Raw genomic sequence first — 20,176 nt, forward strand, 5'->3', positions numbered from 1 at the left:
TTAGTAGTCTTGCCACTAATCACCACTCACCTGTTACCTGGGGTACATATGGAACTGACAATCTTTCCACGCTGTATCCACTGCCTCCTAATGATTCTGCAATCTTGTTTGTCAGGAAAAATAAATTTTTTTCATCCTTCTCTAAGGATTTTGGAAGACTGTGAAAATATATATTTGAAGTTATTATCTACCAACAGATATTTGCTCATTACGCAAAGTACTTTTCCAGTGTATGCAAGCAACCAAAAAGGGTCAATGGCAATGATTTGATGGAAATAAAAATTGCTTAGTTTTTTAGGAATAAATATACAGCCCCAAATTGCTCCATTTAATACCTCTGTAACAGTTTAAATTATCTTAACGTTTCTTCGTTATCAGTATGTTCCTCACCTATTCTGCACATCTTGAAAGAATATGGTCTCTACATAGAAAAACCTGTAGAGTAATAGTATTTCCCATTTGCCAGCAACGTGCCATTTCATCAAAAAAGATTAAGGGTATCCTGGGCTGTACCAGGAGTACTGCCAGCAGGTTGAGGGAGGAGATCCTTCCCCTCACCACTGATAAGACCGTACCTGGAGTACTGTGTGAAGTGCTGGGCTCCCCACAACAGTAGAGACAAGAGTTCAACAACGAGTCACTAAGGTAGATTAAGGGACTGGAGCATCTCTCCAATGAAGAAAGACTGAGAGAGCTGGGATGGTTCAGCATGGAGAAGAGAAGGTGGATCTTATCAATGTATACAACTACCTTAAGGGAGTGAGGATGGAAAGACAATAGTCAGGCTCTTTTCAGTGGTGCCCAGTGACAGGACGAGAAGCAACAGGCACAAACTGAAACACAGAAGGTTCTGCTTGAACATCAGGAAACACTTTTTTACTGTGAGAGTGACCAAGCACTGGCACAGGTCGCCCAGGGAAGTTGTGGAGTCTCCATCCTTGGAGATATTTCAAAGCCATCTGGATGTGGTCCTGGGCAGCCTGCTCCAGGTGACCCTACTTGAGCAGCAGCATTGGACCAGGTGATCTCCAGAGGTCCCTTCCAACCTCACCCATTCTGTGATTCAGTGAAAATGCATTTTGCTGTGTTAGCACTTACACCAAGCATCATACTGGGCGGATGTAAATGCCTCTCACTACAGTAAAAAAAGTCTGAAAAACATATTTTTTCCATATATGCTTTTAATGCTTGGTTTTCTTCTGCCTATTCTGTACGCTATTAATCCTCTAAATTATTTTTCACATATGCAATGTATTTCAGTAATGTGTGATTTTTAATGGTAAAATAGGTACTTCACTGTTCCTTATTTCACATTCTATATGTACTTACTTGCATTTGTCCTTGAAAATTGTTTCTGGCAGAAAATAAGATGCTTCCAAACTTCTAGTTTCGATGACCTGAAAAAAAACCCAAGACAAACAGCAGAAATGGAGTAGTTCCATAGCTGTTTTCTCCAATGACTAAATTGCCTAAAGAGGTTTTACTGTAGCAGATTACCAACCCTTCACTAACATCTACCTCAGCAGAAATTAGGCCTTTAGAATTTATTTTAACCAGAGAAAGATTGTGGCACTCACCCTTTAGACTAAAAATCTAGTTCTCAGGTCTTGTGCATGTCAGTACTGTTACCAAAACCAGGGAGGTTGTAAAGTCTTATACCAGATGGGGATTTAGCCCATTATATATGGTACCATAAACAAAATACAAATGCTATACCCTGAGAGAAGAATATTCTGTGCATAATTTTTAGAGTCTGCAAGTAATGCCATTGGAGACTGAAGACAAAGAGCAATGTTTGTGGACACAAGTACAGGAGATCAACACCACAAGCAATTACTTGACAAGTTATTTACCCATTTTACAGTAGGATATGTACTGTTCTAAACTGACTTAAATGACTTAATTATGTGTTACCTTGCTGACATGCTGACAAAAAGCAGGAACTGCAATCATCTGACTCAGAAAGTTTAAATATGCTGCAACCAATGCCATTACACCACAACGATTGAACATTGGCAGATTATCCTCATTGATGATGGCAATGTCCTGAAATATAAAGGATAGCATCATACTTTTCAAGTTAACAGGCTGTCCTGAATATATGAAAGTTGAAATTATTGTTAGTAACACTAGCTGACATATGATGACTATCTGGTATTAGTTAGCATTTCATACCTCTTATCTTAAAATCCTAATCTTTTAGCTCACTCCTGAATTACATCTATATATTGATCCAGAGTTAAAAGAACTTGAAGGATTCAACCCCCATGAAGAGAAATAAATCTACTCAACTCAAACCTCTGTTTCTCAGAGAGTACAGGTTAATGACTGTAAAGTCTCTTGTCCTTACCACCTGCTGATCCTAACTTTTTAAAGGAAAATTAGAAATTAGAAACAGTAGTTTAATAATAAAAAACACTCTTGTGAGTCACAGATACATAGTACCATAAAGGGAATTATTTAATGCTTATTAGCATTTCTATGTTTATTCAGATTGTATTATTTTTGCTCTAGTAAAACTCACAATGTCATTTTCATCAAGTAAGGATTTGGTTCAGTGACATGTTAAAACTGAGGATGCACTCTGCGTTTCAGAGGTTTCATAATGCAGGTGCACACTAGGGAATAAGGTTAATGACAGCAAGTGAACTGGGGATACAGGACAACTTCAAATTTCTATGGCACATACTAGCACAATTTTTTTTTGAATGCTTTAATTTCAACACAGATAAATCTACTAAGTTACACTGTTTCACTGAGTACTGTATGCAAGTATGAAATAATGTTTGATCCTGTAAAGGAAATGTAAAGGAATAAAGGCTGTCAATACATTCATACAATTTTACCCCAAAGTAAGATTAAATAGCCTGTTTCAACAAATATTTCCAATCGATCAATTAGCAAAAAGCTTTCTCCCAAAGTGAGGACAACCCACACAATGTATATGGAATACTGATTCATGATCACAGGTTGTAAGAAAACCTTGTCAATTTGTTAAATAATATCAGTCATTCTAGGGAATATTTCAACAAATATCACTTCTCCTATATTTCCTGAAGAGAACACGCTGTAGAAGTTTGTAACAAATCTGATTAGTTGAAGCTTCCCTATTAATAGTGGCAAGTACAAAGTACACTTCCTTAATGGATTGATCAAATTCAAACTGAATTATGTGAATTCCAATCTGAAGATCAATATACAAACAAAAAAAAAGTTATCCACATCTCCAATTAAAAATTCAAATTGTCCCTCAATGAATGCAACACTGATTTAGACTCGTACCTGCAAAGCAATAGCTAATCGAATGAGATCAATAACCACTTCTTCATTGGCTAGTTCAATTGTGGTAAGAGCTAGAGATGTAAACAGTAGCTCAAAGTTTTTTTGGACATTGTCTTCTTCTTTACAGCCTAAGTAGATGTGTCTGTACAACTGCTGACCGTGCTATAAAAGACAAAAAAGGGAAAATGAGTACTAAAATCACAGAATACTTTAGGTTAGAAAGGCTATTTAAAAGGTCCTCTATTCCTATCCCTACTCCAGGCAGGGCCAACTTTGATGTTATTTTACATAAAGAATTAATAAAAAAGGATAAAATAAAATACATGTATATACATATACACACAAAAAAGTACGATTAATCAAGACTACTATAACAACAGCTTCTGTATAAATACAGTACTATTTAATGTAGAACTATACAGGTGGGGAATATACAGAGAACTGCATGTGAATATTGCACTGCGTGTCAGACATTGGCATTCATTTCCTATTGAAATATTCAGAAATAAATCTGCCCATTTATGAAAAGGAGGGGGGAAAAAGAAGATCTTGAAACATCCACAAGAACATTCAAGTAACTGAAGAGCTTTCAAGGGTTACCCTTGTGAAGATATCACTTTTATTCACTAAGCAAGTCTCCTTGAATAGCAAACTAAGAAAAAATTCTTCTAGAGGATGTTTCAGAAGATGAGTAGGGCTCTCTAATGTACATAGAGGCCTCCACTAACTGTAGTGATGAACGCTGATTATCTAATGAAGGACCCTCAAATTAAAAGTGACTTTCCCTTCCTTGTAACACTGTGCCTAACCAATCTTCGTAAAGAAACTATTATCTTAACACAAAAAAACCCCAAAACAAACAAACAAAAACCCCAAAACAAAAGAAACCACAGAAAGGCAGGATAAGCAGCAGGTTTTGCATGCAACAACCCAGTACCACTCCAGCATTCTTAGTCTGTAGAGGATACAGGTCTGTATCAGTTGACCCAGTTGATTTTCAAGATCTAAGGACTGATGCTTTATCTCTGGAAGAAGTAGATCAGCTCCAGAAGGAGAAAACTCGTTTTTAACACCTGCTTTTCAAGCAGGACATATACACGTAAGAAATAATAAAGATGGCATTGTTTATTTTATTACTTCTAAAATCAAATATATAGATGTTCAAATATATGTTTTATTTACAAAAGTGGGAAACCAAGCTACTAGCAAAGCACAGAAGCCATTATGAAATAAGCATTGTAAGAGTTTGCTATTTAAAGACAAGGCATATTTGGAAAATAAAAGTAATGAAATTATTCATCTCACTGATAAAGAATTAAACTTGCACATGAAAATAGATTAATACATGGATCTTCTCAACACACAGTATCTTTCCAGAAGATGGCAAAATGCAAGAATTGCCAATGTTGAAGTAATCTTTACGTTTGCATAATTCTAGTATTAACCAAAACAGGTGTAAATTTACTACAAGGAGTATTAACTGTACTAATTTAGCAAGAACATTTATCTTGCAATATTACTTTAAAGTTGCACAACTCTAGTTTGCATGTTATTACATATGTAGTATTTTTGCCTCTGGACAACTTAAAGTGCAATTATTCTGTTTTATAATTAGAATATTAAATTAAGTTAGCACTCTGAAGACAATTTTTTTTATATCACAGCTAACAGGAAGCAAAGTAGCATGGGATAGCTGGAAGAAGTCAATATATTTTCTCAGCTAACAGTGATATATGTTCTAGCCTGCTTTAGAGGTGACTTCAGTAATTTGTATTTTTTTGTTTACAAACCTATCTACACACATAAACCACAGTCAAGAATGACAGACCACACTAAATAACTGTAAGTATATTTCCCACAAAGAAAATAAGGTGTTTACTATAAAGAATTTCACCCTACATTATCATCATCTAAAAAAAAAAACCACCTGTTTTTCTTTAGAACCAAACATACTCAAAAGTCAACTGGCATAATGTCCTGTAAAAACAAACTTGTAAGGAGATGCATTTTTTCTTCAAAGTTAAATTTCTTTAATCTCTTTACCTAAAAGGTAAGACACAAGTCCCTGTACAAAGGCTTTTTAAAAAAGATTTATAAATAAAAATTCATCTGAAAATACAACAAAATAAAAGCTATACAAACGAGAAACTACTACCAAGCATAAATAAAATGCTGCATAGGGATCTAACTATAGGGAAGGTTTTTTTCAAAATAATGGTTTAGATATACACTGTTCTAATTTCATACATGCAAAAATTTTCACTGAAGATATAAATGAAAATTTCATTCCACAGAACCACCTCTCAAGTCTAGGGCACCTCAACAGTGAAGTCACTCTAATTTGAATTAAAGTTGCTCGACAGTGATCTTTGCAACCTGTTGCACAAACAGAGTTATAGAAGAAAAGCAAATCAACTGATTCAGTTATTGTGGCACTGTGCTCCCCCCCCCATCCCGACCTAACAACGAACAACTGTATTTGGCCCAAAGTGGATTTGGGAGCTTGACTCCAGCAGCATGCCTATCCCACAAAACAGGTAATGGATGTGGTCTAACAAATAACTGAGGGACACCCGGGCTGAGGTGGGGGCCTCACAGCCTGCTGTCCAGGAAGGCTCCCACACATCTCTAACTGTGAATCTGTACCACAGGTCGGTCTGTACAGAATCCTCCCTGCTCCAGCACACCCTGCTGACCTTCCAGAACTGATACCTCCTTAAGGGCCAGTCAGCACACAATAATTGACTTAGTCCCATCTCACCATGAGTATAAAATCTGGCACTGTAGACTTTTTTTTTTAAGGACAAGAACTCAAACTACCGGGTCAGGGTCAACGGGCCTGGACCTCTCCTCACCAAGAAGGGATGTCTCTTTACTAAGATTTGTGCCTTTGACTACATCAGATGTCACCTGGGACAATACTGTTAACAGAAGTGCTGAACTCTTAACTCCAGGTCGATTTTTGCAGGAAGTGCTTTTATAAGCAGCAATGCTGAACTTGTCATATCTGTCACCTTAGGAAAGCATCAATTTTTTTCAACTTTGTGAAACTGTTTCAGTGAAAGGCCTTAAACTGGGCTCTGACAGGCAAATATTGACTCTGATGAGTGGCTCCACATATAAATCCTTTTGACTTAAAACAGTTGACAGTCTGAGACTAGGATGATCTAGCCGCACCTAGACTACTCTCTGAGAAGGAGTTTAGAAAGCAATGGGATACCTTCCAAACCTTGTGACTCAACAGGAGGGCTGCCTCCCCCACAACCCCACTGACTCAAACTAATTTAACAGTTACTTTATCTTCTTTCCAGATAGGAAAGTTCACTTTTTCATCCTATTACCTTTTTCATGAAGCTCACGTCTTGCCTTGAAATTTTGTCTCGTTTTATCTTTAGATCAGAAACATCTGGTATTATTCTACAAAGGAAACAAAAACATTGTTTTAGCAAAAAGTAGCTGCGGAAGAGGATGTGAAATACATGAACTATTCAACCAAATCTTGAAGTAATTTCCATTTTAATTATATCAATGTTTAACAATGACATTCACATTTCATTTGAAGAAGGAGAAACATACACAGAATTATGACAATCACTTTTTTTTTTCTCTCTACATAAAATACCATATTCTGTCTTCCGGTTAAACTAGCCGATATTGGCAATGGTCATTTAAGGTATCATGCACTGAGGCTTACCTGTAAAGCTCTTGCCATCAATAAATGATGCTGAGCACTGTGCATTTATCAGAACAGTACATTAACATTTCAAATGAGGAAAAAAATTTAAAAACCAACAGTACTTATCAATTCAGATATTAAATTAGAATTTCAAGTAGGCCAAAGCAAAGAGAAAGAACTACCGTATCCCTCTGAGCTTTGCTCTGTTGTCATGCCGATCAATGAGATTATGCAATATTTCCAAGACCAGCTGCCTTAGCTCAGAGTCTTCCATGAGTGAAGGAGACAATAATGGGTCCAGAAATGGGGGAGGAAGTGCATTAGTTATCATCGTTGCTTTGTATCCTGAAGTCACCTGTTCATTGTTGGAAGTAAAATTAGTGTGTGTCATTATTGCATTGTAAGAATTACTTGCAGCTGTCACTCACCTTTTAGTGGGCTTGCTTTGGCACCTGAAAGGTGGATTCATACTCTAGTATTGTATTAGTTTTGAAAATTCCTAAACTCACTATGAATTTGGAAAGACTTTTATACTCATGTTCAAATGAACTCCCTCATCTGTTTTGAAGTGGTACTTCTCAGGAACCTTCTTCTACCAACACACCCGAAAGAAAAAACAAATTGAAATTCTTTCAAAAAATGACCTATGAAAAGTTGCAGGGCATAAAATGAAGATGGTAATAATTCCAAGAGATTTTTCTATTTCAGGGTCCGAGCTGCTCATACATGGTACCAAGTATGTTCATGTGAAGAAAAAAAGATAAATCAGGGCTTTTATGTACAACTTGAACATTCATGGATATTACTTTATTGCAAAAAAGCAAGCAGCAAACAATTTTCTTAAAAATCTGTTACCATGGTGTTTGGTTTTTTTTGGTTTTTTGTTTTTTTTTTTAACCTAATACTACCTTGACTTGCCTCATTCAATGACCTTTATTTAAAGCAAGCTCTGTAGGTACATAAGGAAAAGTTAACTTCTGACAATTTAAACATTAATTTGCTAAAAATTTACAGCAGTCAGAAATGTTTAGAATTTACTGTCTCTTAAATGGAGGTTACCAGAATTTTACAATCTCAAAACCAAAACAGAATTCAGAAAAACTGACAAGCATAAACTGTTGAGGATGACAAAGCAAAATTATTCAAAATTTAATTATTAAAAAAGCAATCATATTTTTATCTAAGACTTTACATAATAATTATATCTTCATTATACATATCTCAAACCATTACAGCTTTTACAAGTGAACTGTGTTGTGCTGTTTTTTGCTGGGACAGTGTTACTCTTCCTCATAGTAGCTGGTATGTGACTGTGTTTCGGACTTGTGCTGGAAACAGTGCTGACAACACAGGGATGTTTTCCTTATTGCCAAGCAGTGCTTACACAGCGCCAAGGGCTTTTCTGCTTCCACCGCACAAGCAAGGAGGCTGAGGGTCTGGGGGTGAGCAAGAAGTTGGGAGGGGACACAGCCAGGACAGCTGACCCCAACAGACCCAAAGGATATCCCAGATCACATGACATCATGCTCAGCAAGGGCTGCTGTTGCCCAGGGACTGGCCGGGTATCAGTTGGCTGGTGGTGACCAAATGGGTTGTGGGCAGCATTTTTTATGTTGTGTGGGTGGGCGTTGTGTTTGATTTTGTTTTATTTACCACTAATTTTTCTTTTTCTCCCCCCCCCCCCCCCCCCCCCCCCGCCTTGTTTCCCTTTTTCACTTATTAATCTGTTTTAATCTCAACCCACTTTTCTCAGTTGTACCCTTTCAATTCTCTTCTCCATCCCACTGTGGAAGAGTGAGCAAGTGACTGGATGGTGCCTTACTGCCTGCTGGGGTTAAACCACACTGTGTGAGCAAGTGCTATTCCTATAGCATAACTCAACAGGCTGAAAGGAAGCTAGCTGGCAGAGGATACATGAAGGTATTTAATCAATCATTTTGAAAATGGAAAATTACTAATATTGCAAACAGTAAGATTGCAAATAGAAGTGCATGCTTTTAATGAAGTGCCAGATTTTAATTGCATATACCACATTGTCTGCCTGTGTGTATGCATGACAACAGGCTAATTATATTGTGAAGTATTATGCTTTTGTAAAGAATACGTGATGTGCAATGCTCCATTCCGTACACAGAACAGGCAGGGTTTAGTAGTTTCTAGTTCTTTATTATGTGTGTAGACTAAGCCTTATATGCCACAACAAAAGCTTTGCTCTGAACACAAACCCTTCCCACATTTTTTCCATGATATTTATCAATGTCTGAGTAATTCATTAAGCATCAAAACATTCACTTTCACATCTTTGTGCCGTAATGGGATTTTTACTTCCATATTCTGAGAGGATCAAAAGCAAAAATCACTATCAAAAATGTTAAATTCATTCCACATGCATAATTTGAATCCCTTAAAGCATATTTAAGACTGCGCAGCACCCTGAATAATTAGAACAATTCCTACCAACCTCAATGGAAATTTTTAAGATTGGTGAGATGAATATTGTCAGGAAAAGTTTATGCATAGCTGAGTCTACCTTTAATGAAGGCAATGTGCAAAATGACCCCCTGAGGTCCCTTCTAACGTGTTTTCTCTCCTTAAATTGCAACTGTCAATACTCAGGTCTTCTGCAAGCCAGAATCTAGAATTCCATATTCTGACAAAGAAAGAACAGTTTTAACTGATTTGCCTACCACCACACAACAATTTCATGTCAGAGCAGGGACAGAAATTCATTTTCCAGGAAGGCACTCTTCTGCTTTAGTCATGAAATCTTTCTTCATGCTATTTCCCCTACTTCAGTCACTAATTTTTGGTTTCTGCAACAAAACAGGCCAGAATTCTACAGGCAAGGGCCTCCTTTACTACCAACTTCTGATTTGTACCATCAGGATGTATTTCCAGAAAAACTCCTTGAAGGCTCACAGTTGAAAAATGTACTGGTGATAGAATATTTAACCATACCTTACAATAAACTTGAGAAATACTAGGAAGGAAAGAACAATGGTGCCTGAAGCTTTAAGGGCTTTGAAGTAGGCATCCATTCCTACAGTTTTAAAATATTACCCATTTTGACTAATTACAGGTTTTCTGGTGTCAAGAGACAAAAGTGATTTCACTTCAATGTTGCCAGCATTGCTGGCAGAACTAGTCAACTCAACCTCTTGATGATGTTCTTTTGGATCTGCAGATCCATTTATAACTGGTAAAGTGCTCTAAGAGATGAATAAATATTTCTTGAACTTCTTGTAATGTTAAGTTGGGAAAACGCTGTCACAATTTTATGCAGTAGAACTGCGGATCTAAGTAATATGAAGGTATGTTTAATTTCATAATGCAGAGTTGTAATACTGTACTTATATGTATAAATATATAAAGTGAAGCATTTATAACGTAGTATACTGAACACAGAAGGCTTACCATAAGTAGAGATCTCAGCAACATGATTTGAATCCTCCTAGTTCCCAAATCCCTACAATTGGAAAAAAGTTGAAAATTAGTTTCTTTGCATATTTTCAAAATATTATTCTACTTCAAACGTCATTCTAACACCTCCATTTTTGACAAGGGAATACAGCAGTCTTGGAAGGGATGCTAGCCGACCACAAATAAGGGGCAAATCTCTCTAAACGAGGTGCAATAACTAAATGTTTTTGAACAAGACATTTAAAGGAAGGCTTAAAAATCAAAGGCACATACAATTAAAAAATACAGTAAGTGATATATGGGAAGTTGATCTAAATCTTCGTGTTTCATTCCAAAACCTCTTTGTATCTTGAACTCTTCAACTGCTACATGCTTGACTTAATTTTCACAAGCATCAGCGCTCAGCATTTCTTCTGAATTAAATTTGAGTCTTTTTAAGAAACCAGAACACTTCTTGTTTAAATCAGACCCCAAAACTTTGAGACTAGGAAAAAGTTATCTGCAAAATCAGTAGGAAAAACTGAAAGAACCCTCAGTTTTCAGATCACAGGAAGGAACACAGAACACCACTTAACCTTTCTTCATCTGTTCTCATTTCCATCTGCTGGTACAAAAAGAGGTTAAATACCTATTGGTATATAGTCACATATGCACTGTTCTTGCAAGATCTTACAAGATAAAAGTGCACTTGGAATAAATTGGCCCATTCAAAGAGACTCTTTCAAGAAAGTTAAAAAGGTACAAACCCTTTTGTCTACCAAACAGTATAAGGAAAGAGCAAGCCTCTTCACAAAAGTTATCCCTTGCATAACAGTGGAAATTTCCACCTTCGCAGGCTATAATCCTGGCTATATTCCGTTGGCAGTATCATTCATGTCTCTTGTGTAACGGAGACCAAATTTTCAGGCAGGTAACACAAGACTGTATCAGCAGTCAGAAAGCCTGCTTTATTTGGAATGACATACACACATCATACTAACATACTACTCAGTCCCATAGTTACATAAAATCCCACGAAGGAAAACTGTATAGTTAAAAAAACAAACAAAAAACCCTACACCAGCTGGTAATCCAAATAAATCCAAATCCAAAGGGATTAGTATTTTCAAATACCACTTTAACACGTGACAACTGCCTGGCACAGACAGATTCCTGTCTTCCATGGAACAGTGTCCTGTACTGCAGGGACCCAATACTCTATGAAAAGCTACCAAGCAGCCAGGAGAATGACAATGACTTCCTACTGAAGACAGCAGGTGATCGGTCATATGCGGCACAAAGTATCCATGCATACCTGCAAAGAATAGCTGCAACCTTCCCACTGACTTTCCCCATACTGAGAAAAATGAGTCATTAATCATAATTATTCATGTTACAGGGAAAAACATTACTTTGGTGCATGGCTGCTTTTTCATTATGGGTTTATTACAGAAATCTGCCCACCTATATCGTTTTCCTATTTCTACACAAACAGGGAAAATCTAAACCAAAACAAATTCACTGGAATTTCTGTGGTTGATTTCTTAATCTGAAGTCATCTTGTATAGAATTAAGAAAACGCAAAAAACATTAGTAAATTATGCACCTACTTGAAGAAATGTAGTCACAGTTCAATTTCCCTCACTCACAAAATACACATGTAAGTAGTTATGGAATTAACCACCATTAAGTGGATAATTTTAGAAATGTTTGTACAGATGTGGAGAGAAAAAATGTTGTAGTGCAAAAAAATACACTGCATTCCAATTGCTATTTTCTACCGGTAATGTGTTTGGCAACTGCTTTCATTTGTTGACACTGTGCAAAACTCTATTCTGCACAGTATTTAATACAGACCTTAATGAGTGAGAATTTGAATTTCACTTTTCCTAATGCTTTTCACTTCTTATCAGCATTCTAAAATCTAAATTTTTAATTAGAAATTAAAAAACGCAGGATATACAAACCCAAGGTGACTGGTATCCAGTGATTGTGTAGTTGTCCCCAAAACAGGTACTTTCCCCATAATGAACATCATAATCTCTGATCTCTGGTAATCTGGGAGATTGCTTCCAAAAAATCCTAAATAAAAGTTGAAGGAAATTACAGAAGGAAAGAGATATAGGGCCCTTCCCTTTCTAAGAAAAGCCTTATGAATACAAGGAATGTATTAACAAGGTAAAAATAGATGAAGTATAAACCCATGATTTGTTTTAGGGTGTAATACTCACATTTCAAGCATTGGAACAGGCTGTCCAGGGAAGTGGTTGAGTCACCATCACTGGGGGTATTTAAAAGACATGTAGCTGTGGCACTTAGGGACATGGTTTAGTGGTAGCCTTGGCAGTGCTAGACTCTATGACATTGAAGGTCTTTTCCAACCAAAACAACTCTATGATTGTATGTTCATTTCTGCTGAATGGCTTGACAGTGTCTTTTCATGACACTCACTTTCTTCTTTGAATCCTGAAACTTTCTAATTTTATCTTCCTTTAAATATATAATTTAAAATTAAGTATGTGACATCTGTTAACTTGTAACTAGTGAGGCATTGGAAGTTCTTCTAATAGAAAAACAGTGTTGTTACTTTTGTCTGTTCTGAAGTCATCATTAAATATTACAGGTCTGCAAACAGGAATCTCAGACATATTTACTTAAGAGACTACCGTGCTGAGCAGCTCTAGTGCCAGCACAGTTGCAGCAGAACACTCCAGCACAGTGCACAGGGCTTTCCAAAAGTGGGGGAACCTTAGGGGAGTGGAGAGACTCACCAGAAGCCTACAGTTGGTGCCACAGCAGCTGAGGAGATCTGGGCAGGGCCAGGAGCAACAGCAGGCAAGCGCCTTTATCTATAAAAGAAGCCCCTGGGGAGCACTAGTGACCAGGAGCAGCATGGCAGCTGGCATGCAAGGAGGGTGCTGTAGCTCTGCCAGCTCAACCAGGGAGCAATGTTATCCACCCGGCAGAAAGCCGCAGCCTCTAAGCTCTGCACCCACCATGACGGATGCAGCCACCCAGACAGAGCTGCGGTGGGAACGCGCAGCCACCCAGGTGCTGGGCTGCGCTCCTGTGGGAGATGTGCCCGGGGAGGGGAACTGCTCCGATTAGTGACAGAGCTCCAGGGGAGGCGAGTAGGCTGAGGAGTGTTGGAAGAGTGCAAGAGAGAGAGAGAGAGAGAGGCTACTGGAACGGCACCCTACCTTCCCTGGGACAGGCCGGTCAGCAGACAGGATGCATTATGGAGGATTCCCTACCCTCTCTCCACCCAGCAGAACACGGTGACTTAAGGAACTGGGGGCCATGGTGACAAGTTCCTGCCTGGTGCAGCAGGAAGTACTAATGCGCACAGCATGAAGAATAAACAAGAGGAGCTAGAAGCTTTGGCCTAGTCCCAGAGGTACATCATCGTTGGCATAAACAAAATTTGGTGGGATGTCCTATGCCTGGTGTGCTGCGATGGACCGTTATAGGCTCTTCAGGAGGTATAGGCAGGGCAAGTGAGGAGGGGGGCTGCCACTGTATACAAGAGAGAGGCTGGATTCTATAGTGCTCACAGATGGTGATGACACGGTTGGGAGCCTCTGGGTAAGGGTGAAGGTGAAAGCAAATAAAGTAGATGTTGCTGCGGAAGACTGGTATCAATCACCAAGCCAGGATGACAGGAACAATAAATTGTTCTACAAGGAATTGGGGGATTTCTGTAGATCAACTGCCCTTGTCTTTATGGGTGATTTTAACTTCTCAGACAATACTGTACAGCGGACACAAAACAGAAAATTTCTGAAGCACGTTGAAGATAAGTTGGTGCAGATACTAAGGAAGCTGGCTGGGAAAGGTACCCTCTTTAGATCTGTTGTTTGTAAACAGAGGTGATTGGTGGCTGTCTCCGCCATAGTCACCACGAAGTAGCTGAGTTTCAAATCATTGGCAATAGCAGAAAAACTGCCGACAAAACTTCAACCCTGAATATGGGGTCAGCAGCCTTTGGGCTGCTGAAGGAGCTAGTTAGTAAGGTCCCCTGGGTATCTGCTTTTGAAGGTATTAGGGTCCATGAATACTGGTCACTTTTTAAGAGCCATCTCTTAAGAGTGCAGAAGCAAGCCATTCCAAAGTGTTGGAAGTCAAGCAAGCAGGGCAGAAAACCAGATTGGCTGAGGCAGGGATCTTCTTCTATAATTAGGTGGAAAAGGAAAGTGTATGGATATTGGAAGCAAGGACAGGAGACACAGACCACAGAGAAGCTGCTTGACACAGTAAGGAGAAAATTTGTGTGGCCAAAGCTCAATTAAGTTTAAGCTGGCCAGCACTGTTAAGGACAACAAAATCAGCTTTTTAAAATATGTTAACAGCAAAAGGAGGATCAGAGATAACATTGGTCTGTTGCTTGATGAGGTTGGTCACCTCACAAGTAAGGTCATAGGCAAACCAGAGAAGTTTAATGTCTTTTCCACCTCTGTCTAACACTGATGATGATGGGACCCCTGGAGCCCTGTGTTGGAAGACCATGACTGGGGGGGGTGGGGTGGGTGATAAACCCCCAGCTGACCCTGAACTTGTTTAAGACTTGCTGCTCCAGCTGGATGAACCTAAGTCTCAGGGGCCCGATGGGATTTAGCTCAGGTTCCAATGTCATTGCAGGACCTCTCTCCATTATTTTTCAAAGGTCTTGGGAGTCCAGGGACCTCTCTGGACTGAAAGCCGGCAAATGTTGTCCCAGTTTTCAAGATGGGTAAGAAGGAAGACCCTGGTCATTACAGGTCTGTCGGTCTCACTTCAGTGCCCGATTACAGAGAAGGCTGTTTCGGGAGTTAACGAAAAAAACGTCAGACAACATAGTCATTGGTCATAGCCAGTGAAGGTTCACAAGTAGAAGGTCCTACTTAGCCAACTCAATTTCCTTTTTTGACAAGATCACCCATCTAGTTGACCAAGAGAAGCCAGTAGATGTGGTGGTTTTAGATTTTAGCAAAGCTTTTGATACTATCTCTCACAGTATCCTTCTGGACAAAGTGTCCAGCACACAGCTAAACAAGTCCATAATACACTGAGTGAGCAACTGGCAGAGGAGTCAGTCTCAAAAACTTTTGGTAAATTGGTTACATCAGGCTGGCGCCGGTCACCAGTGGTGTTTCCCAGGGCTCAGTTTTAGGGCCAGTGCTCTTCAATGTTTTTATAAATGACCTGGACACAGGAATCTAACGTACATTAAGTACATTTCTTGACAATACTTGAACTAGGAGGAGCTGTGAACTCCCTTGAGGGTAGAGAGGCCTTACAGAGAGATCTGCATTGACTACAGAGCTGGGCAACCGTATGAAATTTAGTAAGAGCAAGTGCTGGATTCTCATCTAGGATGCGGTAATCCTGGTTCTGTATACAAACCGGGGGACAAGGGCCTCGAAATCAGCCCTGTGGGAAGAGATCTGGGGGTTTGAGTTGATGGCAAGTTGAATACGAGTCAACAGTGAGCCCTGGCAGCCAAAAGGGTAAACTGTATCCTGGGGTGCATGAAGCACAGCACAGTGAGCTGGTCAAGGGAGGTGACTGTCCCACTCTACACTGCACTGGTGCAGCCCCCCCCTCAAGTATGGTGTGCAGTTTTAGGTGCCTCAATATAAGAGGGACAAACTATTAGAGCATATCTACAGGAGGGCAACGAAGACGGTTAAAGGCCTCTAGTACAAGACTTCTGAGGAGCACCTGAGGTCACTTGGTTTGTCCAGCCTGGAGAACAGAAGGCTGAGGGGTGACCTCATGGCAGTCTACAACTTCCTCAAAGGGGGCAGTGGAGGGGGAGATACTGATCTCCTCTTTTTGGTGACCAGCAACAGGACATGAGGAAATAGAATGAAGCTGCATCACAGGAAGTTCAGATTGGACATTAGGAAAGGTTCTTTGCTGAGAGGTTGGTCAGTCTCTGGAACAGTCTCCCCAGGGAAGTGGTCAAGCACCAAGCCTTTCAAGAGTTCAAAGAGTGTCTGAGTGATGCTTTTAGTCATATGGTTTAGTTTTAGGTAGTGCTGTGAGGAGTAGGGAGCTGGGACTTGATCATTTTGAGTCCCTTCCAACTTGAGATATTCCATTCTATTGCTATGTAATAGTACAAAAATGTAACTTTGATAGAAGCTTTACTTTCAAAGGTTGGGTTCTGGGGTTTGGGTGATTTTTTTTTTTTTTTGGGGGGGGGGGGGGATAGTTGTTTAACATCTTAACTTGGGAGTTTTATTGTCATGGTGAGAAATAATCTACTACGTATTTGCTACTTCTTTAGAAAGCTTTAAGCCATAAGCAATGGTACAGATAAATGTTGTTCACTAATGTAAGTTACATTCCCCCTTGTTCTGTAAGTAGAGGAATACACTTCATAAATGCACTGCATTTGTCACTACCATAAAGAGAAAATTTGAAAAAAGGGGAGAGGGTATTTCAATGAAATAATTTACACAAGTTGTTGCTCATTTTCAGCATCATACTGAAAAGTACTGAAGTTGTGGTAGCACAACTGGCCATCAGGTGTCATTGTTGCTACTGTGTTTAACATTGGTTTCTACAAATTTCCAAGTAGTACCTACTGACTGCATATGATGGCAATATGATTTTCATAAAAGGACTAACAGTAGTTCTGTACTAGAAGGTACAGAATGATGTCTGTATTTCAAGGGCCATATAATAATATAAACAACAAATTTATTGTAAGTTCACCAGCATTTTCAATTTTAATTAAGCTATTTGACTATCTTCTCAGTTAACAATTAAAAGAACAGTCTTTCAAAGTCAAGTAAAGTGAGCCTGAGATTTATTTAGAGGCAAGCACAAGCAGAGATACCACATTTGCCACAATTCCTTTTTGCTTCAAGCTGTTTTAATACTATCTGATTAAGGAAGAAGGAGAAGGGGAGGAATTTTAAATGAGCCTATATTACTATCATTACTCACCAATTGTTTGAATAATAGCATTCTGAACAATCCTCTCATCACTCTCCTTGGAGCTTGTGCTGAAAGTGGCACTCCCTGCTGAACTACGCCTGTCACCCAGCTCAAAGTCAACACTGATGCGCAAGTGCTTCAACAAGGTGTTAAAAACCTCCAGAACTGTTGGGCCTGGAAACAACACACAACAAGGACTGCACATCTCAAAGGGAAAGATGCCATAAGAAAAGGAAAACTAACATTTTCAATCCCTTTTCAGAATAAATCAGATTAAGCTGAAAAGAACAAGTGAAATTCACTGTTCAAGGGATAAAATTTTGAAGTGTGCCTATACCTTGATATTTTAGAAATTAATTTGGAATCAGGAAATGCAATCAGTTAAGCGTAATCCATTACTATCGAGTTGTACTGGGTCTGGCTGGGATGGAGTTAACTTTCTTCCCAGCAGCCTGGGTGGTGCTGTGCTTTGGATCTGTGACTAGAACAGTGTTGACAACACACCAGTGTTTTGGCTGTTGCTGAACAGTGCTAGCAAGTGTCAAGGCTTTTTCTTTTTCCCACTCTGTCCCTACAGATTAGGCTGGGGTGTGCAAGAACCTGGGAGGAGACACCGACTGGGCCAGCTGACCCAAACTGACCAAAGGACTATTCTATAAGATATAACATAATGCTCAGCAATAAAAACTCAAGGAAAGGAGGAAGAAGTGGAGGACATTTGCCTTCCCAAATAACCTTTATGCATGCTGAGGCCCTGCTTTCCAGGAAGCAGCTAAACATCTGCCTGTCAACAGGAAGTTCTGAATAAATTCCTTTGCTTTCCTTGTGCATGCAGGTTTTGCTCCACACATTAAATTGTCTTTATCTTGATCCATGAGACTTCTCACCTTCCTTCTACCTTCTCCCTGTCCTGTGGAAGAGGGGAATGAGCAAAAGCTGTTGGCCAGAGTCAACCCGCCATGCAAGTTTTGCATAGAAAATATGAGTGGTCGCTGAAATTAAGCATCAACAATGGGTTAAACTTCAGGTACTTGCACCTGAATTTCAGTTATTTCAAAACCTGCTACTAAAATCTAGTTATATATATATATATTTATAACAATGAATGAGCTCTTTTAATAACATAGTAAAAGACTTCACAAGTCTGTGTATGCAAGTGGGTTTTGTATAAGGAGAAAGGACAGGTTCAGATTCAAACTAATGAAGCAATGCAATTAGTTTCAGCAGTAGACCAAAAGAAAACAGCAGAGCACATCTGTGTACACATCTTCATAACTACTTGTACTTCAAGGAACTATGCTACCCTACATGACATAATTCACCTTATTTCAGCTGCTTCACTGTTACTAAAATTTCTCAAAGATCATTCTACTCGACTCCCATATCACCACTCATCTCACAGTAGCTGCACCACAAAGCAACAGTGCTCTTGTTTGTAGAGTCACACAAGGTTCTAAGGCTTTGTGACTTCCTACCAAACAGGAATTCCTGCCTTCTACAAGGCTGTAAAAACACATCTACTAATTTTTTCAATGTAAAGAACTATAAAACAGTCAAATGGCCAAGTAAGTAAATTTGAATAATTGTAAACCAAGTAAGATTTCAAGTGTTTTATCAGCACAGAGGAGAAAAAACTAATAAATCAAACCTTCTCAAAATATATGCTTTAATTCAGTCTGAAAACAAGGCAAAACTGAGCACCACTCTTCAGATCTATTCTTTGACTTGATGCCTTTTATTTAAGATGACTTACCTATTGATCCTTTAGCTGCTATTGCAACTGCTTCCAAAAGAACCTGAATAATGCCAGCACGAACTCGTGGCGAGTCCCTTTTGCGAACATCAAGGTGCCCAAGAATTTCTTGTATTACATGATGGGAATATTGTGCCTATTAAAAAAAAAAAGAACAAAAAAAACCAGGAAGAAAAGCTTAATCTGTGACTTTAAGAAGAATAAACTCTTACACCATGAAGTGTCAGTCATTACCATGTTCCTATTCTGCAACATTCTTACTTATAAATTAATGTAAATTTCAATCAATTCATTATTAGATACAAATTTTTAAAAAAACACCATGACAGATGAAGCCACCCGGGTCCATCCAGCCCCATATACAAAAGCTCACAGTATTAGAATATCCAGGAACATTTACAAGAGCAGAGGAAGCATGAAGTGGTACTTCATTCAGCTAACTGCAGTTCAAGGAATTTAGTTGGTCTTACAAAAAAGCGCCATTGATATAAATGCTGAGAAAACTCACCTTTCTTCCACAAACCTGGAATTTTAAGACTTTATCTTTTGGGCGTCTGTTCTTGACGCAATCCAAGAACCAGACTTTGACCATGTTTACAACAGAGGTTGCCCACTAGTAAAAACCAATTAGAACAACACAGTTCCACGTGAAGTTGGTTTCTTGGGTTGTAAAAGCAGTACAGCTGTATTGGCATCGAGAAATTACGAACTTAAGAGAGATCTATTTAAGTAGCACAATGTCAGATCAGTAGGGCTATCCTGCTCCTTGTTCTGGAGCTTGCTGGAGGAACTCTGCCACTACCTTCCACTGAGAATACCTTAGTATCTTTTTTCCCTCATACAAATGTATAGTAATTACAAGTAAATCAGATAACACAAACCACAATTAGGTTATTATTTGAAAAGCTTAAAGGATAAGGCTAAGGAGTTTGGATTCTTTGACTTCATCTGTCTATTACTACCATGGCGAGGTAAGCACTTAGACCCCTCTCATGTGCTTGAAACATTTTATGCGAGGAAAAAAAACCCTCGAGAAAATCCTACCTGTATAGAATACATGATGATTTTGAAGCAGGAAACAGCAAATTCATTGGGATCCCATAGTCTGTGATGGTCTAAATGCCTGTAACCAAAAATTA

General features: G+C 38.9%; 1 protein-coding gene across 5 annotated transcripts in view; it reads right to left on the reverse strand.

Moving 5' to 3' along the window:
- EFR3A (EFR3 homolog A) overlaps positions 1-20,176 on the reverse strand; it is an 87,497-nt gene that overhangs the window by 14,683 nt on the left and 52,638 nt on the right. For all 5 annotated transcript variants that reach the window (XM_055799290.1, XM_055799291.1, XM_055799292.1 and 2 more), the window contains 11 exons: positions 20,082-20,160; positions 19,038-19,173; positions 17,294-17,458; positions 12,325-12,439; positions 10,373-10,424; positions 7,141-7,313; positions 6,624-6,699; positions 3,283-3,444; positions 1,915-2,046; positions 1,330-1,397; positions 31-158 (listed from right to left, as the gene is read on the reverse strand). In XM_055799290.1, coding sequence (XP_055655265.1) covers positions 31-158; positions 1,330-1,397; positions 1,915-2,046; positions 3,283-3,444; positions 6,624-6,699; positions 7,141-7,313; positions 10,373-10,424; positions 12,325-12,439; positions 17,294-17,458; positions 19,038-19,173; positions 20,082-20,160 — 1,286 coding nt within the window. The remainder of the gene's footprint in view (positions 1-30; positions 159-1,329; positions 1,398-1,914; positions 2,047-3,282; positions 3,445-6,623; positions 6,700-7,140; positions 7,314-10,372; positions 10,425-12,324; positions 12,440-17,293; positions 17,459-19,037; positions 19,174-20,081; positions 20,161-20,176) is intronic.

The sequence above is a fragment of the Falco peregrinus genome, chromosome 3, assembly GCF_023634155.1.
Source record: "Falco peregrinus isolate bFalPer1 chromosome 3, bFalPer1.pri, whole genome shotgun sequence".
In the NCBI taxonomy this organism is placed as follows: Eukaryota; Metazoa; Chordata; class Aves; order Falconiformes; family Falconidae; genus Falco; species Falco peregrinus.